This window comes from Triticum urartu, chromosome 3 (genome assembly GCF_003073215.2).
Source record: "Triticum urartu cultivar G1812 chromosome 3, Tu2.1, whole genome shotgun sequence".
NCBI lineage: Eukaryota > Viridiplantae > Streptophyta > Magnoliopsida > Poales > Poaceae > Triticum > Triticum urartu.
In genome coordinates, this window is record NC_053024.1 from 504,475,484 (window position 1) to 504,502,465 (window position 26,982).

The 26,982-nt window shown below is 46.5% G+C and overlaps 1 protein-coding gene across 1 annotated transcript; it reads right to left on the reverse strand.

The window, feature by feature from the left end:
• Window positions 1-1,543: 1,543 nt before the first annotated feature.
• LOC125544628 (chaperone protein ClpB1-like) lies at window positions 1,544-5,526 on the reverse strand. The gene is made up of 7 exons (XM_048708368.1): window positions 4,144-5,526; window positions 3,838-4,019; window positions 3,433-3,714; window positions 3,004-3,344; window positions 2,638-2,914; window positions 2,341-2,538; window positions 1,544-2,043 (listed from the first exon to the last, which is right to left on the reverse strand). The coding sequence occupies exons 1-7, from the start codon at window positions 5,297-5,299 to the stop codon at window positions 1,738-1,740; spliced, it is 2,742 nt and encodes a 913-aa protein (XP_048564325.1). The 5' UTR covers window positions 5,300-5,526; the 3' UTR covers window positions 1,544-1,737.
• Between the last annotated feature and the right edge of the window lie 21,456 nt (window positions 5,527-26,982).

Sequence of the window (26,982 nt, forward strand, 5' to 3'; positions counted from 1 at the left end):
CATCCATCAAATTCTTGACATTATGTTGTTCCTCAAATGGGAGAGATGCATCATTGGTTTCAGAGACCCGGAGTGTGTCATTATTTTCTGTCCCAATGATCAGTTGGTCGTCACCAGTATCCTGGATATCATCCTGAGTGTAAAGAACAGTGCTAGTATTAAGAGCAGGTGAGGTCATGTTGTTCTGAGCAACAGTAAGGGAGTTGAAAAAAGCTTCATATTGCATAGGATATACAAGCAAAACTTTGTCAGCAGTGTGAGCCTGATGAAAAATAACCTCCAAGCTCTTGTCCATAATGGGCTGAATGTTTTTTCAGTGGAGGCCCATCAACAGCCAGCTGGGCCACTGGAACAATGATGTTATGGGCCTCAGGTTCCACTTGGTCTGACTGCATATTTAAATCAGGTAGGTATGGCGCCAAGGGGCCATTGGCAGAAGCAGCAGAATTTGCATTGTTATTTGATGGTGCCATTGACACAGTAATGATGTTATTGGCATTGGCATCATCATCTAGAGGAAACTCTTCTTCCATGGGAGCCATTAAATCATTAAGAGCCAGAAATTCTCCAGAATGCAGTTCCTGATCAATGAGTGGGTCCCGTGCCATGGCCCAATAACCCCATCCAGGGAGATCCTCCATCTCATCATCTTGGTTACTACCATTGTTATCAATTGGATTTAGGGCTAGCTGAAGGCTAAGTTGTGGGGGCTGCTGCTGCCCAATATTGCCCTGATGGCCTTCATGCTCATGTTGCTGACTAGGGCCCAAAGTGATTATGTTGATTAGGATGAAAGTTCCCTTGCTGAGAGACAGGATGTGGAATACCATTCTGAAGAACAGGGTCCTCATCTAGAGTTTCAATCCCCAAAATCTGCTGTTGCAAGATGACTATAGGAACAATAAGCGACTCTATTTGATAATCGTCCCCTTCCCCAAAGAATTTGATAATCGTCCCCTTCCCCAAAGAAAATACTGGCTGGAATATCTCTAAGTTCCCCCACTCTAATGTGATCATCAGATTAGCTCTAGTACTCATAACTCTGTCCCACATAACAAACTTGTTTCATACTGTTGGCTTAGGTGGTTTTTGTTGGTTATCATTATAACTGTACTGTTGGCTTAGGTGGTTTTTGTTGGTTATTGTTATAACTGTACTCGATTACTTTGTCTATCATTCTATTTTATTTTTATTGTATGACCACATCTGAAACTTAACTTTATAATTTTACATGGTATGCTTATGAAGTCCCGCAAAAACGCGCGCGGGGCATCATCTAGTAGAGCTAGTTGGGTTGTCCCAAAGCAGCGGCCACCTTTTAACCACAGCAGCCACCTTTTAACCACTGATCAATAGAGCAACTCTTCCCCTAAATTTGCAAGAAAACAGAGATCATCCCAAATACTCCCTCCGTAAACTAATATAAAAACGTTTAGAATACTAAAGTAGTGATCTAAATGCTCTTATATTAGTTTACAGAAGGAGTACAAAGCGACTGTCTGACTCAGGAACGGCAAAAGAACTTCAGAGCTAAAACTGGGGCTATAAAGAAGATAATCACAATCTTGATTTCACTTCATCCTCAACTACAATTCATTTCACCCCCAATTCAACAGATATGATTCCAAACTACCCAAATCAGCACGGTCCAAAAACAAAAACACAGCTCATACGACTGCCTGGTGCAGCCACTTGGAACTACAGTCAGAGAAAGGGATGAATCGATGCGGTTTCCATCTACTCTTCCTCCATGTCGTCCACATCTCCGCCGTCCTGCATGATCTTCTTCTTCTTCACGGCGTGCGCCGCATCGCCCCCGACAGCTCCGTTAGGGACCTGGATGAGGATATCGGACTTGTGGCCCGTGCGCGCGTTCACCAGCCCCCCGTGCTTGTCGACGCCATAGGTCAGCTCGTCCTTGCTGGGCGCGGCGTCGATGTACACCGTGGAATTCTCGTCGATCTCCTCGCGGATCAACATCTTGGACAGCTCCGTCACTATCCTCTTCTCGATCCATCTCCTGATTGGCCTGGCGCCATACACCTGTTGCCGCATATTGAAATGGCACCCAGTTAGAATCTAGTATGTCAGAACAGTAGTCTGTTGATGTGTGAATGAGATTTGGAGCATAATTGGTTTGCTACCAATATTTGGCTTGCCAAATGTTGGCACTGCCAACTATTGGCAATACCGAGACTTGCCAACTATTGGCAACTTTATGTGAGAAAGACAAAACAACTCGTAGCCAACCAAGTAGTTGCCAATATTTGGCACAATGCCAAAAATTGGCATGCCAATGTTTGGCAGCAAACCAATTATGCTCTTGATGCCTCCACGTACCGGATCGTAAGAGAGTGAGAGGATGACGTCCAGGGCGGCGTCGGTGACGGCCAGAGCGACGCCCCTCTCGGCAAGACGGACTGCCACATCTTTCATCTGAAGCCGGGCGACCTTCCGCAGCTGCTCGTGCGACAGAGGGTCGAAGATGACGATCTCGTCCAGACGGTTCAGCAGCTCCGGCCGGAAATGCCTCCTCACCTGCAGGTCAACATTATTCTCGCATCAGGCATCAGACTGCATGCAAACTGATTGATTCAGAACAAAATGCAGATTAGGTGCAAATTCAGTAGTACATACCTCCTGCATGACGAGATCGCGAGCAACCTTCATCGAGTTGCCCACCATTCCGGCGAGCAGGTGCTCCGCGCCAAGGTTCGAGGTCATGATGATCACGGTGTTCCTGAAGTCCACCGTCCTGCCTTGCCCGTCGGTCAACCGCCCGTCGTCCAGGACCTGGAGCAGAGTGTTGAATACCGCCACATGCGCCTTCTCAACCTCGTCGAAGAGGATGACACTGTATGGCCTCCTCCTCACTTGCTCCGTCAGCTGCCCTCCTTCCTCATGACCAACGTAACTGCAAATTCACAGCAAGTTCACAAGTCAGAAATTGCATATGATGCACATCCATGGTGGTGAGCATACAGAATTGTGCTTAGTACTTACCCAGGTGGGGCTCCGATTAGCCGGGCAACCGAATGCTGCTCCATGTATTCAGACATGTCGATGCGGACGAGCAGGTTCTCATCATCAAACAGCTGCTCAGCTAGAGCCTTTGCGAGCTCGGTTTTACCCACACCGGTCGGTCCGAGGAAGAGGAATGAACCAGTAGGCTGCTGTGGCCGCCCAAGGCCAGCCCTCGACCGCAAAACAGCCTCTCCGACCGCATTGACGGCCTCATACTGTCCAACCACCCTCTGATGCAGTCTGTCAGCAAGCCCGATCAGCCTCGCCTTCTCATTCTGCCCGAGCCTGGTGACAGGAATGCCAGTCCAGCGGCTCACCACCTGCATATGCAAAGAGATCGTCTCAATACAACATCGTTCATACCTGAAGTGAAGAACACCATAAAATTGTTTGCAACAACGAACTTACCTCGGCAATCTGGTCCGGGCCGACAGTCTCTGTTAACATCAAGTTCTCGCCGGTCTCACCCTCCAGCTTAGCAATGGCAGCGTCAACCTCCTGCAGAGCACCGTATCTGAGATCAGCCACGCGGGCCAAGTCCATCCGGCGCTCGGCCTCCTGCAGAGTGAACTGCAGCTCTTCGCGGCGCTGCTTCAGGCTCCTGATCTCGTCGATCCTCTCTTTCTCCTTGCGGTACTTCATCTGCAGCGGCTGCAGCTTGTCTCGCAGATCGTCCAACTCTTTCCTCACCTGAAACAGTTCCAGTTTTTGAACATCGTCAGAACAGAGCAGGTACAGTGCAGTTTTTGCACATTGTCAGAACGAAGCAACTAGACTGATAAAATCAAGATCACCAATTCATCAGTTACTCACATCAACTAACCGAGCTTTGCTAGCCTTGTCCTTCTCCTTCTCGAGGGCATGGAGCTCGACTTCCAACTGGATTCTCTTCCTCTCGAGGTTGTCAATCTCTTCAGGCTGGCTGTCAAGCTGCACCCTCACATTTGCACAGGCCTCGTCGACCAAATCGATTGCTTTATCAGGCAAATGACGACCTGTAACAAAACGAAAACAAAACAGCGATTTAAGACCAACGAAGGCAAAAACTCTGCAAATTTGACCACGCAGAAATGATAATGTCATGTCAGAAAATTGGCTTGGCAAGAACAGAGCACTTACCCGTGATGTACCTCGACGAGAGCTGCGCGGCAATGACGAGCGCGCGGTCCTGGATCCTCACACCATGGTGGCCCTCGTACTTCTCCTTGAGCCCTCTCAGTATGCTGACGGTGTCGGGGACGCTGGGCTCCGCCACGAACACCTGCTGGAACCGCCTCTCGAACGCCGCGTCCTTCTCCACGTACTTCCTGTACTCCTCGAGGGTCGTGGCGCCGATGCACCTGAGCTGCCCCCTCGCCAGCATCGGCTTGAACAGGTTGGCGGCGTCCATGGACCCCTCCGTCCGCCCGGCGCCGAGCACCAGGTGTATCTCGTCGATGAACAGGATCACCTTCCCCTCGGCCTCCTCCACCTCCTTGAGCACGGCCTTGAGCCGCTCCTCGAACTCGCCGCGGTACTTGGCGCCGGCCACGAGCGCGCCCATGTCCAGCGCCACCAGGCGCACGTCCAGGAGGTTGCTGGGGACGTCGCCGCGCACGACGCGCTGCGCGAGCCCCTCCACGACGGCGGTCTTGCCCACGCCGGGCTCGCCGATGAGGACGGGGTTGTTCTTGGTGCGCCGCGACAGGATCCGCACCACGCGCCGGATCTCCTCGTCGCGGCCGATGACCGGGTCCAGCTTGCCGGCCACCTCCACCAGGTCGCGGCCGTACGTCTTGAGGGCCTGGAAGTTGGTGTCCCCCGACGCCGACTCCACGCGCCGGTTGTCGCCTCCCCGGAGCTTCTCCACCTCGGCCTTCACCCGCGCGGCGGAGATACCGGCCTCCTTGAGCGCGTCGGAGATCTGCGCGTCCTCGAGGAGGCCCATGAGCAGCTGGTCGACGGCGAGGTGCGAGTCGCCGCGCGACTTCTGCGCCGACTGCGCGCGGCGGACGGCCTTGACCAGCGAGGTGGAGGCCGGGACGGTGTCGGGCGGCGGGGACTGCGAGGGAAGCCGCTTGAGCGCGGCGGACGCGACGCGCTCGAACGAATCGGCCGCGGCGTCGTTGCCGCCGGACGCGTGGGCGATGGCCTGGCGGAGGATGCCCGACCTGTCCGCCGCGAGCGCCGCGGCGAGGTGCAGCGGCGTGAGCTGCGCGTGGCCGGCCTCGGACGCCATCTCGTGCGCCGCCGCGAGCGCCTCATTGGTCTTGTGCGTGAACTTGTCGGGATTCATGTCTTCCTCTTCTGCGAGCTACGGATTAACCGCAACGGAACTGGCAATGGTGATTGGGGGGGATTCGTTGGTTGGATGATTCGCCTTGGTGTCTTCTTCTCGTCGGAAATTGCTGGGGGGATCGGAGATGAGACGGGTAATAAGAGGCGGGAGGGGAGGATTCGCCGGAGGTCTAGAACGGCGTGGAAGCGGCGGGAAGGCGGCGAGTTAGGGGGACAAGAATGTCCCAGAACATTCTAGTGTGGAACCGTTTTATTTGGAAAACCCGAAACCGTGCGCATTACTGTATCTCCTATCGCACGAGACAGTATCCCGACCGTTGGTTCCGATTTCATGCCTTCCCCAATTTTTATTTTTATTTTTTGCTCTGTGTCCTGCAACTATGGACATGAAATTCCCTTAAAAAACTATTGACATGAAATACAATTTCTGAAGGAAAATGCTTGGTATCATCCGACGGCCTCCTCTGCAATCGTCAGACTAACTTTTAATCGTGCAGCACACAATTCTTATTATACGCATGAGCTTTGCAACATGGCTCTTGTTGTGAAGGTTGCTTCTGCAGCAAGGACCGTGTTGCAAAACCCAATCCGATTGTGCGGCACGTGCCTACATAGGACCCGCAGCCGCTCTCCCATTCTTATCTTCTTATCCCAGACGAAAAGAGCAAAACCACGTATTTTTCCTTAAACCTCGTCTCCTACCTCCAGGTCCCTTTCATGGATGTAAATCCCGCAAGCACGCATCCAAATCATCTGCCATTCGTGAGAAGAGAGAGCACCCATGGCGAAACCTAGCTGTTGTAAAACTCCTGCGAGCTTGGGGAGAGGGGTGAAGCTTATGTTGTTTATCGCGCCCTCGCTCGCTGCCCCATCCCCACGTCGCACCGGGGACCTTACCCAGCTACCGTGCGCCGTTCACCGCGGCCCTCACCGCTAGCGTGGTGCTGCGAGACGAGTTCCCGCAACAACGACTTTGTTGCAAATGGTGGTGGCGAACAATCACTAATTGCAAGGGGGATTTTTTTCTACAACAGGCTTCTTGTTGTAGAGGGAGAACACAACACAAAGGAGGCAACAACGAAGTTTTTTTTTCTGTAACAGGGGTCTTGTTTCTGAAATATAGGCCTTGTTTCAAAGAAAAAACAGTTCGGCAAGAGCACAACAAGGATCGGGCCTTGTTGAAAAGATTGATGCATGGAAAAAACATCAGGAAAGAAGATCGGACGGTTATCGAGCTCGTGATCCTATAGTTACCGAGGCGGCGGATGTTTTCTAAATATCAGCCGGCCGACGCATAGCCATTTCTAAAGGAAAAAGTGTATTGGAACTTTTTTTAACACATTACAATCACGAATGCTCACAAACACGCACATATACTGACCTTATTAATGCATGCATGCCTTCGTTGTATTGAGTCGGCGCAACATGTTAAGATTGATAAAGTCACCACAATCGCTACGACTGAACGAACATCTCTAGAAATCTAATCAGTGCCAGATCTAGAACTTGAATTCTCATGGCTGGTTTCACCACAAGAAATCTAAGTATCTTAGCTACCCTCAGCTCGCAAAAACGTACTGACTTGAAAAAATATGAAATACCTTATTCTTCTCTTTCTTTTCGACAGTATAAATAAATAATTGTTTCTTATAAAGAGTGTTTTATTCACTTGTAATGTCGCATAAAAGGAATATAAACAGAACACGCTCGGCCTCTTTACGTCTAGGATGCACAGAGCTAACAGCATCAAAAATGATCTGTAAAGGCGCGGCAAATGATCCGCTGCAGTAAAATATCAAGAATTACCCATTGCCTGTTACCACACCCATAATATGATAAGATTCCCCAACAACAATGCCCTCACCAAGGAAACGGTGCATGGGCATCAATGTCGCTGGATTCAACCACTAATGTCAAATTATGGATTTTCATCCAATAAAGAAAGTCTGAGCAAACTCCAGACAATGTCTTCAACAAAGAAAGCATAGACCGCCAATAGTAAAGGTCAAACCTAGTGTTTTCACCCTGGACCCGAGATCTTCTTTCGCGTGTGGGATGAGCTTTGGCTATTCTTATACCGGGATTGCTTTGAGTTTCTTGTATGATTTATCCTGGCAAAAATGATGATTCCAGATGCACAACAAGCCGCATAGCTCCCCATTTACAGCTGGAAGACTAGCCACTATTATTGATGCAGTAATTTCTAGTATCGTGCGGAAAATACTTATAGAAAAGGGGGTTGTCCGTTTTCTAAGTTGTTTGAGAATGATTTCATTGCATCTCAATCACAATTACATGCCTTTAAAATCTACATCTAACCGTTCTCGTATGATTTGAATTTTGCAGCGAGATTTTGCTAAAATTATACGCTTTCTATACCATGATCAATGACTAGGATTTACGAAAATCTGAGGCGAGTGAGAAGGATGAAGCATGTTGGTAATATATTATATAAGAGAGGTCGTGATAGACCAAATTTGACATGAGAGGAGTCCATAAAGAGAGATATGAAAGACTAGAATATTATCAAAGAATTAGCCATGGACATGAATGCGTGGAAGTTATTCACGTGTCAGAATCACGACTTGATATTAATATTTTATGTGTGTGAGAATAATTATAGAAAAGGGGGTCGTCCGTTTTATAAGTTGTTTGAGAATAATTTCATTACATCTCAATCACAACTACATGCCTTTAAAATCTACATCTAACCACTCTCGTATGATTAAATTGCAGTGAGATTTTGCTAAAATTATACGCTTTCTATACCATGATCAATGACTTGGATTTACGAAAATCTGAGGTGGGTGAGAAGAATGAAGCATGTTGGTAATATATTATATAAGGGAGGTCATGATAGATCAAAACTTGATATGGAGGAGTCCATAAAGAGAGATCCGAAGAACTAGAATATTATCAAAGAATTAGCCATGGACATGAATGCGTGGAAGTTATTCACGTGTTAGAATCATGACTTGATATTAATATCTTATGTGTTTCAACTTTAGCCTACTCCAACTTGTTTGGGAGGCTTTTGTTGTTGTTGTTGTTGAGGCGAGTGAGAACTAACAAAACTATGAGCCTCTACTTGGTTTGTTGTCAACACTTGGCAATGTTAATTTTTAGGAATCCAACATTTAGCAAAATCAAAAGTTGCAAAAAGCTGGCAACTTTTGTAGAGAATTGCAAGCAAATCTGGTAGTCTATATTTTAGACTTGCCTACAGATGCCAATATTGGTACCAACCCAAGTAGCATCCCATATACAAAATTCTAGAGCATTGTTTTCCTTTTGAAATCAGAAGAAGGCGAGTATTGCAAGTGGGGATCGGTTGTCGAATACTTTCTTTCGAGCAGGTGACTAGAAACCCTAGTCACCGCTAGTAGAGTCCCTCTGCCTCATTCCTCCGGTGGCTGCCCTACGTCGGCAACCTCGGTCGTCGGTGGTGAGGGGGGTCGCCGGACCTACCCGTGTAGATCATGCAGCTTTAGGCTAGGCCCTAGTAGCTTAGGTTTTTTTGGTTGTTCATCATCTTCGTATCGGTGACGATAATGGCGGTGTGATACGTCTCCAACGTATCTATAATTTTTGATTGCTCCATGCTATATTATCTACTGTTTTGGACATTATTAGGCTTTATAATCCACTTTTATATTATTTTTGGGACTAACCTATTAACCGGAGGCCCAACCCAGAATTGATTTTTTTGCCTATTTAAGGGTTTCGAAGAAAAGGAATATCAAACGGAGTCCAAACGGAATGAAACCTTCGGGAACGTGATTTTCTCAACGAACAAGACCCAAGAAACTTGGACCCTACGTCAAGAAACAAAGGAGGAGGCCACGAGGTAGGGGCGCGCCTACCCCCCCAGGCGCGCCCTCCACCCTCGTGGGCCCCCTGTTGTTCCATCGACGTACTCCTTCCTCCTATATATACCTACGTACCCCCAAACGACCAGATACGGAGCCAAAACCCTAATTCCACCGCCGCAACTTTCTGTATCCACGAGATCCCATCTTGGGGCCTGTTCCGGAGCTCCGTCGGAGGGGGCATCGATCACGGAGGGCTTCTACATCATCACCATAGCCCCTCCGATGAAGTGTGAGTAGTTTACCTCAGACCTACTGGTCCATAGTTATTAGCTAGATGGCTTCTTCTCTCTTTTTGGATCTCAATACAATGTTCCCCCCCTCTCTTGTGGAGATCTATTCGATGTAATCTTCTTTTTGCGGTGTGTTTGTTGAGACCGATGAATTGTGGGTTTATGATCAGGTCTATCTATGAACAATATTTGAATCTTCTTGTAGCGATCAGACCTCAAACGGTTAAATCTCTGTGCATCAGTGTCATCCCTGGATCAGTAATGCTGACACGCACAGTACTTGAAGGATTTATAACAGAGTAGCAATCACACACTTATTACATCGAATGTCTCAAAAGAGAACTTATTATAAATAATATGGCTTAAGGCCATCTAATAACGATAACATCAGAAGGCTTGGAAGATAAGTGAGTCCATCAACTCCAACGGCATCACTGAGTATCGAACCACGACCTAAGGCTCCTTACTCGTCGTCTGAAAAGTCTGCAACATGAACATTGCAGCCCGAAAATGAGTCAGCACATGGAATATGCTGGCAATGTAACACATAGAGAGTAGTGAACAGAAATAGGTTATACTACATGCATATATGGCTGGTGGAAAGCTCTATGGTTACAGTTTTGCGTAAAGCCAATTTTTCCCTACTGCAAAGGAATAAATTTTATTTAACTATCATGGTGATTGTTAAACATTGAGAGCGTAGACACCCTCTCAATCCCAATTAAACATCATCATCAACACCCAACAAAATTAATTAAAGTCACATGATGAGATTCACATGATAATCCAAGTACTAGATACTCAAGATGTCCATAACCGGGGGACACGGCTAACCATGATTAGTTTATACACTCTGCAGAGGTTTGCGCACTTTTCCCCACAAGACTCGATCTCCTCTGTTGGGATTCTCGCACTACATGGTGTTTGAGAAATGGATGACCGAGACATAGTCTTTCAGAAGCGCTAGCACCTTACGATCGGGTAGACTGTTACACCTACTTTCCCCTACATCTGCTAGTCTACCACTGTAAGAGTTCGCACAACTTAATCAACTATGCTAGAGCCCATAGTAGCTTGTGGCTGCACATGGAAGGTTCTAGTATGAATAATCTCATGATCCCTTTGAGCCTGGGTGGCAGTCCATAAAGAAAAACATGCAATCGCTGGAATACCCAGGTGCCTCAATCCACCCAGATGTGTATTAAAGTTGCCACCTTAAGTTGAACCATTAATTGACATTCTCACATCTGTCATGGATACACTCAAACCCAATCCACGTCTACAAGCATAGCATGGCATAAGCAAACGTAGAGGTAACTCCCAGGGTTTGATAATAAAACAGGAAATAGGTACTACCTCATCTACTTCCCAAAACCCACATATTAATCAGATCCTATTCATACAATGGTTTGAAGATTGATCTAATGCAATAAAACTGGGTAGTAAGAGGTATGATCAAAGTGTTACTTGCCTTGCTGATGATCCGCGAAACCTAGAGATTCGAAGTAGCAAGCGGCGCACTCCGTGTACTCTATCGCAACAAACAAACAAACAAGCATACTATAAGTACTCATCTAATGCACAGGTAAAACTCAAATAAGAGATCTAACCAGAAAGTTCAACTTAAGAACTCCAGTTTGCAAAAAGAAACAAATCGAACGAAACAACGAAAGTCAAACGGCGAAAGAAAACAAGCTTTGATTTCTAATCTGGACCTAAGTCAAATTTTACAGAAGCAAAAACTTGTTTGAGTTGGTTAAACGAAAAGAGGGTTTCGAGACGAAACTCTAGGCGCTTGAATCGCCTGATTCCGATAAACGAGCGAAAAGTTAAACTAAAATGAAAATCGGATCAGAAATCGCGATCATAAATAATCACGGAAAATCCAAGAAAAAGAGAAAATTGACGAACAGATTAACGAATGAACATTCGTTATCTGAAACTAAACGGTGAACTCGTCCGTTAAAACAATAAAACCAATCTAATAAATGAAAAAACTAGGGTTTTCAAAAAAACGGATCGGTTTTCTTCGGAAAACCGGCGGCGAACGGCGCGGCTACCTCGTCGGACTCCGACGGCTCGGGGCTCCGGCGGGGCGACGTCGGCGGCGGCAGCGGCGGCGGGCGCGGCAAGCGGCGGCGAGCGGCTGCGGGAGGCGGGGCGGGGCAAGGTGTCGGGGTGAGGTGGCGGTGGGGGGTATTTATGAGAGGGGTGTGGCGCGACTTGGGGAAGGGGCGTCGGGTCGGGGTCGGCCTCGGGAGGCGTGCCCCGACCGGACTCGGCTGCGGCGGCGATGCGGTCTCCCGCGGGGAAGGCGGTGGCGGGCGCGGGCCTGGCCTGGCTCGGCTGGGCCTTCGGCCCAGTCGGGCGCGCGGTACTTTTTTTAAACAATTCCGCCGAAACTAAGAAAAATTCTAGAAAATAAATAAAATTCTAAAAATGCCAAAATAAATTTTCACCGCCTAAATAAAATATTTAGAATAAGGTGAACATTTTCTTGGCCCTAAAATGCAGTTTTGAATAACGTGCAATTTTTCCTAAATTCAAATGAACTAGCCAAAAACTCCAAAATAAAATCTTATTTGATTTTTTTATTAAATCTTCAATATTTCTTTATTTTGGGAAAGTCATTTGATTCCCTCTCTTATATTTGTATAATAGAAATAATTGAAGAAAAATAAATAAAATCAAATGATCCTATTTTCAAAATTTGAGAAAACTCAAATATGAAAATAACGAAATCCCCAACTCTCTCTGTGGGTCCTTGAGTTGCATAGAATTTCTGGATCAGGCCAAAAGCAGATAAAAATATGATATGCAGTGATGATCTAATGTATAACATTCCAAATTAAAAATTTGAGATGTTACAAACCTACCCCCCTTAAGATGAATCTCGCCCTCGAGATTCGGGTTGGCTAGAAAATAGGTGAGGATGGTCCATCAGCAGATCTTCCTCTCGCTCCGAGGTGGCTTCATCCTCGGTGTGGTGGCTCCACTGAACCTTGCAAAACTTGATAACCTTGATGCGGGTGACTCGGCTGGCATACTCGAGAATCCTAACTGGCTTCTCCTTATATGTCAAATCACTATCCAACTGAATCGCTTCCAGCGGCACTGTATCTCTCAGCGGTATATCCGTCATTTCTGCATGGCACTTCTTCAACTGGGAAACGTGGAACACGTCGTGAACTCCCGACTGTTGGAGATCGTAGCACAAATTTAAAATTTTCTACGCATCACCAAGATCAATCTATGGAGTCATGTAGCAACGAGAGGGAGAGGAGTGCATCTACATACCCTTGTAGATCGCGAGCGGAAGCGTTCAAGAGAACGGGGTTGATGGAGTCGTACTCGACGTGATCCAAATCACCGATGATCCTAGCGCCGAACGGACGGCACCTCCGCATTCAACACACGTACGGAGCGGAGACGTCTCCCGCGCCTTGATCCAGCAAGGAGGAGGGAGAGGTTGAGGAAGAGAGCTCCAACAGCAGCACGACGGCATGGTGGTGGTGGAGCGGCAGTACTCCGGGAGGGCTTCGCCGAGCTCTTAACAGAGGAGGAGAGGTGTTGGGGAGGGGAGGGGCTGCGCCTTGGATGTGGTATGCAGCCCTCCCCTTTCCCCTCTATTTATAGGGGAAGGAGGAAGGGGGGCGGCCCCCTCTAGATGAGATCTAGAGGGGGCGGCAGCCAAGGGGGGTGGCTTGCCTCCCAAGCAAGGGGGCGCCCCCTCTAGGGTCCCCCCCCCAACCCTAGGCGCATGGGCCCAAGGGGGGATGCGCCCAGCCCACTTGGGGCTGGTTCCCTTCCTCTACGGCCCATGAGGCCCTCCGAGAGAGGTGGCCCTCCTGGTGGACCCTCGGAACCCCCCTGGTGGCCCCGGTACAATACCGATATGCCCCCGAACCTTTCCGATGACCGTATGACAACATCCTATATATAAATCTTCACCTCCGGACCATTCCGAAACTCCTCGTGACGTCCGGGATCTCATCCGGGACTCCGAACAACATTCGGTAATCACATACAAGTCTTCCTAATAACCCTAGCATCATCGAACCTTAAGTGTGTAGACCCTACGGGTTCGGGAACCATGCAGACATGACTGAGACAACTCTCCGGCCAATAACCAACATCGGGATCTGGATACCCATGTTGGCTCCCACATGTTCCATGATGATCTCATCGGATGAACCACGATGTCGAGAATTCAAGCAATCCTGTATACATTTCCCTTTGTCAATCGGTACGTTACTTGCCCGAGATTCGATCGTCGGTATCCCAATACCTCGTTCAATCTCATTACCGGCAAGTCACTTTAATAGTTCCGTAACACATCATCCCTTGACCAACCCTTAGTCACATTGAGCTCATTACGATGATGTCTTACCGAGTGGGCCCAGAGATACCTCTCCGTCATACGGAGTGACAAATCCCAGTCTCGATTCGCGCCAACCCAACAAACACTTTCGGAGATACCCGTAGTGCACCTTTATAGTCACCCAGTTATGTTCTGACGTTTGGCACACCCAAAGTATTCCTACATTATCCGGGAGTTACACAATCTCATGGTCTAAGGAAAAGATACTTGACATAAGAAAAGCTTTAGCAGACGAACTACACGATCTTGCGCTATGCTTAGGATTGGGTCTTGTCCATCACATAATTCTCCTAATGATGTGATCCCGTTATCAATGACATCCAATGTCCATGGTTAGGAAATCGTAACCATCTATTGATCAACGAGCTAGTCAACTAGAGGCTCACTAGGGACATGATGTGGTCTATGTATTCACACATGTATTACGATTTCCGGATAACACAATTATAGCATGAACAATAGACAATTATCATGAACAAGGAAATATAATAATAACCATCTTATTATTGCCTCTAGGGCATATTTCCAATAGTCTCCCACTTGCACTAGAGTCAATAATCTAGTTACATTGTGATGAATCGAACACCCATAGAGTTCTGGTGTTGATCATGTTTTGCTCTAGGAAGAGGTTTAGTCAAAGGATCTGCGACATTCAGGTTCGTATGCACTTTACAAATATCTATGTCTCCATTTTGAACATTTTCACGAATGGAGTTGAAGCGACGCTTGATATGCCTGGTCTTCCTGTGAAACCTGGGCTCCTTGGCAAGGGCAATAGCTCCAGTGTTGTCACAGAAGAGAGTCATCGGGCCCGACGCATTGGGAATAACTCCTAGGTCAGTAATGAACTCCTTCACCCAGATTGCTTCTTGTGCTGCCTCCGAGGCTGCCATGTACTCCGCTTCACATGTAGATCCCGCCATGACGCTTTGCTTGCAACTGCACCAGCTGACTGCCCCACCATTCAAAATATACATGTATCCGTTTTGTGACTTAGAGTCATCCAGATCTGCGTCAAAGCTAGCATCGATGTAACCCTTTACGACGAGCTCTTCGTCACCTCCATAGACGAGAAACATATCCTTAGTCCTTTTCAGGTACTTCAGGATATTCTTGACCGCTGTCCAGTCTTCCATGTCGGGATTACTTTGGTACCTTCCTACCAAACTTACCGCAAGGTTTACATCAGGTCTGGTACACAACATGGCATACATAATAGACCCTATGGCCGAGGCATAGGGGACGACACTCATCTTTTCTCTATCTTATGCCGTGGTCGGGCATTGAGCCGTGCTCAATCTCATACCTTGCAATACAGGCAAGAACCCCTTCTTGGACTGATCCATATTGAACTTCTTCAATATCTTGTCAAGGTACGTACTTTGTGAAAGACTAATGAGGCGTCTCGATCTATCTCTATAGATCTTGATGCCTAATATATAAGCAGCTTCTCCAAGGTCCTTCATTGAAAAACACTTGTTCAAGTAGGCCTTTATGCTTTCCAAGAATTCTATATCATTTCCCATCAATAGTATGTCATCCACATATAATATGAGAAATGCTACAAAGCTCCCACTCACTTTCTTGTAAACACAGGCTTCTCCATAAGTCTGCGTAAACCCAAATGCTTTGATAATCTCATCAAATCGAATGTTCCAACTCCGAGATGCTTGCACCAGCCCATAGATTGAGCGTTGGAGCTTGCACACCTTGTCAGCATTCTTAGGATCGACAAAACCTTTCGGCTGCATCATATACAATTCTTCCTTAAGGAAACCATTAAGGAATGCCGTTTTGACGTCCATTTGCCATATCTCATAATCATAGAATGCGGCAATTTCTAACATGATTCGGAGGGACTTCAGCTTCGCTACGGGTGAGAAAGTCTCATCGTAGTCAACCCCTTGAACTTGTTGATAACCCTTAGCGACAAGCCGAGCCTTATAGATGGTCACATTACCATCCGCGTCTGTCTTCTTCTTAAAGATCCATTTATTTTCTATGGCTCGCCGATCATCGGGCAAGTCAGTCAAAGTCCATACTTCGTTTTCATACATGGATCCTATCTCAGATTTCATGGATTCCAGCCATTTGTCGGAATCTGGGCCCGCCATTGCTTCTTCATAGTTCGAAGGTTCACCATTGTCTAACAACATTATTTCCAGGACAGGGTTGCCGTACCACTCTGGTGCGGAACGTGTCCTTGTGGACCTACGAAGTTCAGTAGCAACTTGACCTAAAGTTTCATGATCATCATCATTAACTTCCTCTCTAGTTGGTGCGGGCACCTCAGAAACATTTTCTTGAGCCGCGCCACTCTCCGGTTCAAGAGGCAATACTTCATCAAGTTCTACTTTCCTCCCACTTACTTCTTTCGAGAGAAACTCTTTTTCTAGAAAGATCCATTCTTGGCAACAAAGATCTTGCCTTCGGATCTGAGGTAGAAGGTATACCCAATAGTTTCTCTAGGGTATCCTATGAAGACACATTTTTCCGATTTGGGTTCGAGCTTTTCAAGTTGAAGTTTCTTGACGTAAGCATCGCATCCCCAAACTTTCAAAAACGACAGCTTAGGTTTCTTACCAAACCACAATTCATATGGTGTCATCTCAACGGATTTCGACGGAGCCCTATTTAAAGTGAATGCGGCAGTCTCTATAGCATAACCCCAAAATGATAGCGGTAGATCGGTAAGAGACATCATAGATCGCACCATATCTAACAGAGTGTGATTACGACGTTCGGACACACCATTACGCTGTGGTGTACCAGGCGGCGTGAGTTGTGAAACTATTCCACGTTTCCTTAAGTGTGTGCCAAATTCGTGACTCAAATATTCTCCCCCATGATCTGATCATAAGAACTTGATTTTCCTATCACGTTGATTCTCAACCTCACTCTGAAATTCCTTGAACTTTTCAAAGGTCTCAGACTTGTGTTTCATTAAGTAGACATACCCATATCTACTCAAGTCATCAGTGAGGGTGAGAACATAATGATAGCCTCCGCGAGCCTCAACACTCATTGGACCGCACACATCGGTATGTATGATTTCCAATAAGTTGGTTGCTCGCTCCATTGTTCCGGAGAACGGAGTCTTGGTCATTTTGCCCATGAAGCATGGTTCGCACGTGTCAAATGATTCATAATCAAGAGACTCCAAAAGTCCATCTGCATGGAGTTTCTTCATGCGTTTAACACCAATGTGACCAAGGCGGCAGTGCCACAAGTATGTGGGACTATCATTATCAACCTTACACCTTTTGGCATTCACACTATGAATATGTGTAACATTACGTTCGAGATTAAATAAGAATAAACCATTGACCAGCGGGGCATGACCATAAAACATGTCTCTCATATAAATAGAACAATCATTATTCTCAGATTTAAATGAGTAGCCATCTCGCATTAAACGAGATCCAGATACAATGTTCATGCTCAAAGTTGGTATTAAATAACAATTATTGAGGTTTAAAACTAATCTCGTAGGTAAATGTAGAGGTAGCGTGCCGACGGCGATCACATCGACCTTGGAACCATTCCCGACGCGCATCGTCACCTCGTCCTTCGCCAGTCTCCGTTTATTCCGCAGTTCCTGTTTTGAGTTACAAATATGAGCAACTGCACCGGTATCAAATACCCAGGAGCTACTACGAGCACCGGTTAGGTACACATCAATAACATGTATATCACATATACCTTTGGTATTGCCGGCCTTCTTATCCGCTAAGTACTTGGGGCAGTTCTGCTTCCAGTGACCGTTTCCCTTGCAATAAAAGCACTCAGTCTCAGGCTTGGGTCCATTCTTTGGCTTCTTCCCGACAGCTTGCTTACCGGGCGCGGCAACTCCCTTGCCGTCCTTCTTGAAGTTCTTTTTACCCTTGCCTTTCTTGAACTTAGTGGTTTTATTCACCATCAACACTTGATGTTCCTTTTTGATTTCCACCTCCGCTGATTTCAGCATTGAATATACCTTGGGAATGGTCTTTTCCATCCCCTGCATATTGAAGTTCATCACAAAGATCTTGTAGCTAGGTGGGAGCGACTGAAGGATTCTGTCAACGACCGCATCATCCGGGAGATTAACCCCCAGCTGAGACAAGCGGTTGTGCAACCCAGACATTTTGAGTATGTGCTCGCTGACGGAACTATTCTCCTCCATCTTACAACTGTAGAACTTGTCGGAGACTTCATATCTCTCGACCCGGGCATGAGCTTGGAAAATCATTTTCAGCTCTTGGAACATCTCATATGCTCTGTGTTGCTCAAAACGCTTTTGGAGCCCGGTTCTAAGCTGTAAAGCATGCCGCACTGAACCAGGAAGTAATCATCACTATGCATCTGCCAAGCGTTCATAATGTCTTGTTCTGCTGGGAAAACAGGTGCTTCACCTAGCGGTGCATCAAGGACATATGCTTTCCTGGCAGCTATGAGGATAATCCTTAGGTTACGGACCCAGTCCGTGTAGTTGCTGCCATCGTCTTTCAGCTTGGTTTTCTCTAGGAACGGGTTGAAGTTGAGGGCAACATTAGCGTAGGCCATTTGATCTACAAGACATATTGCAAAGATTTTAGACTATGTTCATGATAATTAAGTTCATCTAATCAAATTATTTAATGAACTCCCACTCAGATAGACATCCCTCTAGTCATCTAAGTGATACATGATCCGAGTCAACTAGGTCGTGTCCGGTCATCACGTGAGACGGACTAGTCATCATCGATGAACATTTTCATGTTGATCGTATCTTCTATATGACTCATGTTCGACCTTTCGGTCTTTCGTGTTCCGAGGCCATGTCTGTACATGCTAGGCTCATCAAGTCAACCTAAGTGTATTACGTGTGTAAATCTGGCTTACACCCGTTGTATGCGAACGTTAGAACCTATCACACCCGATCATCACGTGGTGCTTCGGAACAATGAACCTTAGCAATGGTGCACAGTTAGGGGGAACACTTTCTTGAAATTATTGCGAGGGATCATCTTATTTATGCTACCGTCGTTCTAAGCAAATAAGATGTAAAACATGATAAACATCACATGCAATCAAATAGTGACATGATATGGCCAATATCATTTTGCTCCTTTTGATCTCCATCTTCGGGGCGCCATGATCATCATCGTCACCGGTATGACACCATGACCTCCTTCATCATGATCTCCATCATCGTGTCTTCATGAAGTTGTCTCGCCAACTATTACTTCTACTACTATGGCTAACGGTTAGCGACAAAGTAAAGTAATTACATGACGTTTATGTTGACATGCAGGTCATAAATGAATTAAGACAACTCCTATGGCTCCTGCCGGTTGTCATACTCATCGACATGCAAGTCGTGATTCCTACTACAAGAACATGATCAATCTCATACATCACATATATCATTCATCACATCCTTTTGGCCATATCACATCACACGGCACATGCTGTAAAAACAAGTTAGACATCCTCTAATTGTTGTTGCAAGTTTTACGTGGCTGCTATAGGTTTCTAGCAAGAACGTTTCCTACCTACGCCAAAACCACAGCGTGATATGCCAATTTCTATTTACCCTTCATAAGGACCCTTTTCATCGAATCCGATCCGACTAAAGTGGGAGAGACAGACACTCGCTAGCCACCTTATGCAACTAGTGCATGTCAGTCGGTGGAACCAGTCTCACGTAAGCGTACGTGTAAGGTCGATCCGGGCCACTTCATCCCACGATGCCGCCGAATCAAGATAAGACTAGTAACGATAAGTAAATTGACAAAATCGACACCCACAACAACTTGTGTTCCACTCGTGCATAGAAACTACGCATAGACCTAGCTCATGATGCCACTGTTGGGGATCGTAGCACAAATTTAAAATTTTCTATGCATCACCAAGATCAATCTATGGAGTCATCTAGCAACGTGAGGGAGAGGAGTGCATCTACATACCCTTGTAGATCGCGGGCGGAAGCGTTCAAGAGAACGGGGTTGATGGAGTCGTACTCGACGTGATCCAAATCACCGATGATCCTAGCGCCGAACGGACGGCACCTCCGCGTTCAACACACGTACGGAGCGGAGACGTCTCCCGCGCCTTGATCCAGCAAGGAGGAGGGAGAGCTTGAGGAAGAGAGCTCCAACAGCATCACGACGGCGTGGTGGTGGTGGAGCGGCAATACTCCGGCAGGGCTTTGCCGAGCTCTTAACGGAGGAGGAGAGGTGTTGGGGAGGGGAGGGGAGGGGCTGCGCCTTGGATGTGGTATGCATCCCTCCCCTTGCCCCTCTATTTATAGGGGAAGGAGGAAGGGGGCCGGCCCCCTCTAGAGGAGGGCCAAGGGGGGTGGCTTGCCCCCCAAGCAAGGGGGGCGCCCCCTCTAGGGTCCCCCCCCCCAACCCTAGGCGCATGGGCCCAAGGGGGCGATGCGCCCAGCCTACTTGGGGCTGGTTCCCTTCCTCTACGGCCCATGAGGCCCTCAGAGAGAGATGGACCCTCCCGGTGGACCCCCGGAACCCCTCTGATGGCCCCGGTACAATACCGATATGCCCCCGAACCTTTCCGGTGACCGTATGACAACATCCTATATATAAATCTTCACCTACGGACCATTCTGGAACTCCTTGTGACGTCCGGGATCTCATCCGGGACTCCGAACAACATTCGGTAATCACATACAAGTCTTCCTAATAACCCTAGCATCATCGAACCTTAAGTGTGTAGACCCTACGGGTTCGGGAACCATGCAGACATGACTGAGACAACTCTTCGGCCAATAACCAACAGCGGGATCTGGATACCCATGTTGGCTCCCACATGTTCCACGATGATCTCATCGGATGAACCACGATGTCGAGAATTCAAGCAATCCTGTATACAGTTCCCTTTGTCAATCGGTACGTTACTTGCCCGAGATTCGATCGTCGGTATCCCAATACCTTGTTCAATCTCGTTACCGGCAAGTCACTTTAATAGTTCCGTAACACATCATCCCTTGACCAACCCTTAGTCACATTGAGCTCATTACGATGATGTCTTACCGAGTGGGCCCAGAGATACCTCTCCGTCATACGGAGTGACAAATCCCAGTCTCGATTCGCGCCAACCCAACAGACACTTTCGGAGATACCCGTAGTGCACCTTTATAGTCACCCAGTTATGTTCTGACGTTTGGCACACCCAAAAAGTATTCCTACAATATCCGGGAGTTACACAATCTCATGGTCTAAGGAAAAGATACTTGACATAAGAAAAGCTTTAGCAGACGAACTACACGATCTTGCGCTATGCTTAGGATTGGGTCTTGTCCATCACATAATTCTCCTAATGATGTGATCCCGTTATCAATGACATCCAATGTCCATGGTTAGGAAATCGTAACCATCTATTGATCAACGAGCTAGTCAACTAGAGGCTCACTAGGGACATGTTGTGGTCTATGTATTCACACATGTATTACGATTTCCGGATAACACAATTATAGCATGAACAATAGACAATTATCATGAACAAGGAAATATAATAATGACCATTTTATTATTGCCTCTAGGGCATATTTCCAACACCGACAATCCCTCAGGTAATTCCAATTTATAAGCAACTTCTCCCATGCGTTCCAAAACTTTGTATGGTCCCACAAAGCGTGGCGCTAACTTTCCCTTAACTCCAAAGCGCTTAACTCCTCGAAGTGGAGATACACGAAGATAAACTCTATCTCCGGCTTCGTAAACTATCTCCTTGCGTTTAGAATCTGCATAGCTCTTCTGCCTGGACTGGGCTACCTTGAGCCTATCGCGAATCAACTTCACCTTCTGTTCAGACTCCTTAATCAAATCTGGTCCAAACAACCGGCGGTCTCCAACTTCGTCCCACGACAATGGTGTTCTGCACTGTCTTCCGTACAAGGCTTCAAAAGGGGCCATCTTCAAACTGGATTGATAACTATTGTTGTAGGAGAACTCCGCATATGGCAAGTTGTCATCCCAACTAGATCCATAATCTAGCACACAAGCTCTCAGCATATCCTCCAAAATCTGATTGACTCTCTCGGTCTGTCCATCGGTCTGCGGATGAAAAGTTGTACTGAACTCTAGTCTGGTACCCAAATTTTCATGCAATTGATTCCAAAACTTTGAGGTAAACTTGGTTCCTCTATCTGATACAGTGCTCCTCGAAACTCCATGCAGACATACGATCCTGGTCATGTATATCTTTGCCAACTTAGCACTGGTGTAAGTGGTCTTCACTGGGATGAAATGAGCTACCTTCGTCAAGCGATCGACTACAACCCATATCGAGTCATAGCCTGAACGGGTCCTGGGTAATCCCGTGATAAAATCCATGCCTAGCTTATCCCACTTCCATTCAGGTATCGGCAATGGCTGTAGCAATCCTGCTGGTTTTTGATGCTCTGCCTTTACTCTCTGACATACATCACAAACTGCTACATAATCTGCAATATCCTTCTTCATTCTGGTCCACCAGAAAGTGTCTTTCAAATCCAAATACATCTTGGTATTTCCTGGGTGATTCGAGTACGGCGAATCATGGGCCTCTTGCAGAATTAGCTTCCTGATCTCCGGGTCATTAGGCACATAAACGCGGTCCTCAAACCATAAGGTATCATGTTCATCCTCACGAAATCCTTTGAATTTTCCCTTGCTCATCTTTGCCTTTATGGTGGCAATCTCCTTGTCGGTCTTCTGAGCTTCTCTGATCTTATCCATCAGAGTAGACTGAATCTCCAATGCTGCTACATAGCCTCTCAGAACTATCTCCAAACATAGCTCACGAAGATCCTCGGCTAACTCCTTTGGTAACTCTCCGGTCATTAGTGTGTTGATATGGCTCTTGCGGCTCAATGCGTCAGCTACTACGTTAGCCTTTCCGGGATGATAATGTAATCTCATATCATAATCCTTGATGAGCTCCAACCATCTCCTTTGCCTGAGATTCAACTCCTTCTGCGTGAAGATGTATTTCAAACTTTTGTGATCCGTGTACACCTCACAATGGTTTCCAATGAGAAAATGTATCCATGTCTTTAATGTGTGCACTACGGTTGCTAACTCCAAGTCGTGTGTAGCATAATTCAATTCATGGGGCTTAAGCTGTCGTGAGGCATATGAAACAACTCTTCCCTCCTGCATAAGCACTGCTCCAAGTCCTCGACATGAAGCGTCGCAATATACTTCATAATCCTTGCGCTAATCTGGCAGAATCAACACTGGCGATGTAACCAAACGTTTCTTCAACTCCTGAAAACTGGCCTCACATTCTTCAGACCATTTGAACTTGGTATCCTTCTTCAACAACCCGTCATAGGTTTTGCAATCTTCGAGAAATTTTCAATGAACCTCCGGTAGTATCCTGCGAGTCCAAGAAAACTTCGGATCTCTCCAACTGTTGTTGGGGCTTCCCAATTTGTCACAGTGACAACCTTGGTGGGATCTACAGCTATTCCTTCTCAGGATATACATGTCCGAGGAATCCAACTTCCTTCAACCAAAACTCACATTTGCTAAACTTGGCGTATAACTGATGTTCTCTGAGCTTACCAAGTACCAAACGCAAATGTTCTTTATGTTCTTCTTCATTCTTTGAGTAAACCAGTATATCATCAATGAACACTACGACGAACTTATCCAAAAACTCCATAAACACTTTGTTCATCATGTTCATAAAATAAGCAGGTGCGTTAGTCGGGCCAAATGACATAACGGTATACTCATACAGCCCATACCTGGTGGTAAAAGCTGTCTTAGGTATGTCCTGCTCTCGAATCTTCAAATGGTGGTATCCTAATCGCAAATCAATCTTGGAAAATACCTTAGCTCCTTGCAATTGGTCAAACAAATCATTTATCATCGGCAGTGGGTACTTATTCTTGATCGTCACCTCATTCAATCCTCGATAATCAACAACCATCCTTAACGATCCATCCTTCTTTTCCACTAGAAGTACTGGTGATCCCCAAGGTGACGAACTTGGGCGAATATATCCCTTATCCAGTAACTCCTTAACCTGCTTCTTAATCTCCTCCAAATCCTTTGCAGGCATTCTATACGGTCTCTTAGATATTGGTCCTATGCCTGGCAAAAGCTCAATCAAAAACTCAATGTATCTATCTGGTGGCATGCCTGGCAACTCTTCTGGAAATACATCCGGAAAATCCTTTACCACCGGTACCTCCTCCTGTACAACTCCTGATAAGGAATTTACTTGAGTCCTATTCGGCACATGCTGTGATACATACTTGATCCTTCTTCCCTCTGGGGTGGTAAGAAAAATCGACTTACTGGCGCAATCGATGTTTCCTCCATACATCGATAGCCAATCCATACCCAGAATTACATCCAAACCTTGCGATTCCAAAATGATCAAATCTGAGGGAAACACATGCCTACCTATATTCAATGGCACTTGAAAACATCCTTTACTGGCCATATACTCCACTCCTGGTGAGCTTACTAACATCGGTGTTCTAAGAACCTTGGTGGGCAGTTTATACTTATCCACGAATCCCCTTGATATGTATGAATGTGATGCACTAGTATCAAAAAGAATGATTGCAGTAAATGACTTAACCAAAAACTTACCGATTACTGCATCTGGCTGGGCTTCAACCTCCTCCACGTTAACATGGTTCACCTGTCCCCTGTTGAAAGGGTTCGGCTTCTTCCCAGGGCTTCCATTGCCATTTCCATTCTGGGCTTCAGGACATTCATTGGCATAATGTCCGGTCTTCTGACACTTATAAGAAGTGACTTGGCTTAGGTCTCTCTTGGCTGGGTTTGATGGGTTGGTATGATTATGACCGTTGCTCCCCCCATTCCCATTACCATTTTTGGGGCCATTATGATTATGCGAACTCCCTCCTCCATGGGTATGCTGAAATTGTCCTCCTGATTTCGGGTTAAAACGTGGCTTCTGCTGAGCTCCTGAATTGTATTTCCCTTGTCCATACTTCCTCTTGCGGTTCTCAATCTGTTGCTGCTTCCCTTATATCATAAGAGCACAATCTACCAACTCCTGGTAGTTGTTAAAAGTTTCTACCATCAACTGCATGCTCAACTCATCATTCAGTCCTTCCATAAACTTCTCCTGCTTAGCTGCATCCGTAGCAACGTCATCCGGGGCATAACGTGCTAACTTACTAAAGTCATCCACGTATCGGCCAACTGTTCGTCCTCCTTGGCGCAAGTTGCGAAACTCACGCTTCTTCATGGCCATAGCTCCTGTTGAAACATGGATTGTACGAAAAGCCTGCTGAAATTGGTCCCATGTCACCGTGGCTATAGGGTAGGTGACAGTGTAATTCTCCCACCATGATGCTGCTGGTCCATCCAACTGATGTGCGGCAAAATGCACCTTCTCAGCGTCAGTACATCCTGTAGTGGTTAACTCCCTTCCAATCTTGCGGACCCAATCATCTGCTACTATAGGCTCGGTGCTACTGGAGAACACCGGCGGATTCAGTCCAAGGAAACGGGTTAAGTGATCAACATGTGGTGATGGTGGTGGGTTGTCGTTGTTGGTGTTCCCCTGATTCTGATTCTGGACAAGTAACTGCATCAATGCATTCTGCTGCTGGATCAACTGAGTGAGCTCTGGTGGGAAAGCAAATCCCTTGTCACGTCTCAGAGGCATCTGAGGGTTTAGAAAAGATGAGAATTAAGAATAGATTGAGGTCTAGAGAGAAAACACTACCCATATGCACATGAGGCAATTGCAAACAAAATCATTTCATTCAAATCAAACAAGGGCATACAATCGGTCTAGAACTATCGCAAAAGTGCTCGGACTACTCTATTTACATGGTGGAATACTACTACTGATGTGGTGGTCTACTAAAAATATTCCTCGGTTGCAGACTCCATGATATCTGGTCCAGCTTCATCTTCAAAGTCATCATCGCTCAGGTCAGAGTCGGTGTCGTCGATGATGATGTAGTCTTCCGGGCGAATCTCCTTGGGTTCTTCGTCTTCTTCTACTGGTGTGGGATCTCCCATGAATATTCCGATCTTCTTAATTAGGTCGTTACTCTTCTCCACTAGTACGACGATTTCCTCCTCATAATCTTCACGTGTAGCCTTGAGTTCTTCCTCCAGCTCCGTGAATCTTGTCATCGCCTTCTTCAGATCTATCATGCCTGCGCACATCTGGTTCTCCTGACATCGAATGTGCTGGTTTAACTCCTGTATAAAAGCTGTGATTGATCTATCCTTTGTGGTGCTGATCATCTCCCATTGCTCATCTCGGCGCCCACAAATCTGGTAGATAGTATCCTTGAGATCATTGCGGTAAACTTCTCCAATACGTCCCATGGCGATGTGGGCTGACATGCTCTTTCCCGGTCTCCAGGTTGGTGCATCAAAGGAAAACTCAATGGGCTCGGTGACTGGCGTGAACGTCCTTCCTGGAACTTGAACTTGAATCATCCAGCGCTCCTCTTCGGGTAAAGTGGCGTTGTAGGTCCCGGTGAAGCTTGGTACTCCGATGTTCAGGTACTTAGTGACTTCCTTCAGGTGACGTCCAAAGGGTGTATCTTCATCCGGTTGCGTGAACTTGTTCCTTGCATCCGCCATCCTAAAAGAGTAGAAAAGACGAGAAGTCAAAAATGAGAATAGAATAGTGATCTAGGTCTTTATCTTAGTGGTCATGTCCTACAGTCAGCGTGTGCTATGATACCATCTTGTAGCGACCAGACCTCAAATGGTCCGATCTCTGTGCATCAGTGTCATCCCTGGATCAGTAATGCTGACACGCACAGTACTTGAAGGATTTATAACAGAGTAGCAATCACACACTTATTACATCGAATGTCTCAAAAGAGAACTTATTACAAATAATATGGATTAAGGCCATCTAATAACGATAACAGCAGAAGGCTTGGAAGATAAGTGAGTCCATCAACTCCAACGGCATCACTGAGTATAGAACCACGACCTAAGGCTCCTTACTCGTCTGAAAAGTCTGCAACATGAACGTTGCAGCCCGAAAACGGGCCAGCACATGGAATATGCTGGCAATGTAACACATAGAGAGTAGTGAACAGAAATGGGCTATACTACATGCATATATGGCTGGTGGAAAGCTCTATGGTTACAGTTTTGCGTAAAGCCAATTTTTCCCTACTGCAAAGGAATAAATTTTATTTAACTATCATGGTGGTTGTTAAACATTAAAGCGTAGACACCCTCTCAATCCCAATTAAACATCA

Excerpts from the sequence above, each read along its gene's own strand:
- LOC125544628 (XM_048708368.1), bottom strand. The coding sequence starts at position 5,299 with ATGAATCCCGACAAGTTCACGCACAAGACCAATGAGGCGCTCGCGGCG. Across the intron at positions 3,715-3,837 it reads GCAAAGCTCGGTTAGTTGAT|GTGAGGAAAGAGTTGGACGA; the intron begins GTGAGTAACTGA and ends GAACTGTTTCAG. Across the intron at positions 3,345-3,432 it reads GCCCGGACCAGATTGCCGAG|GTGGTGAGCCGCTGGACTGG; the intron begins GTAAGTTCGTTG and ends TTGCATATGCAG.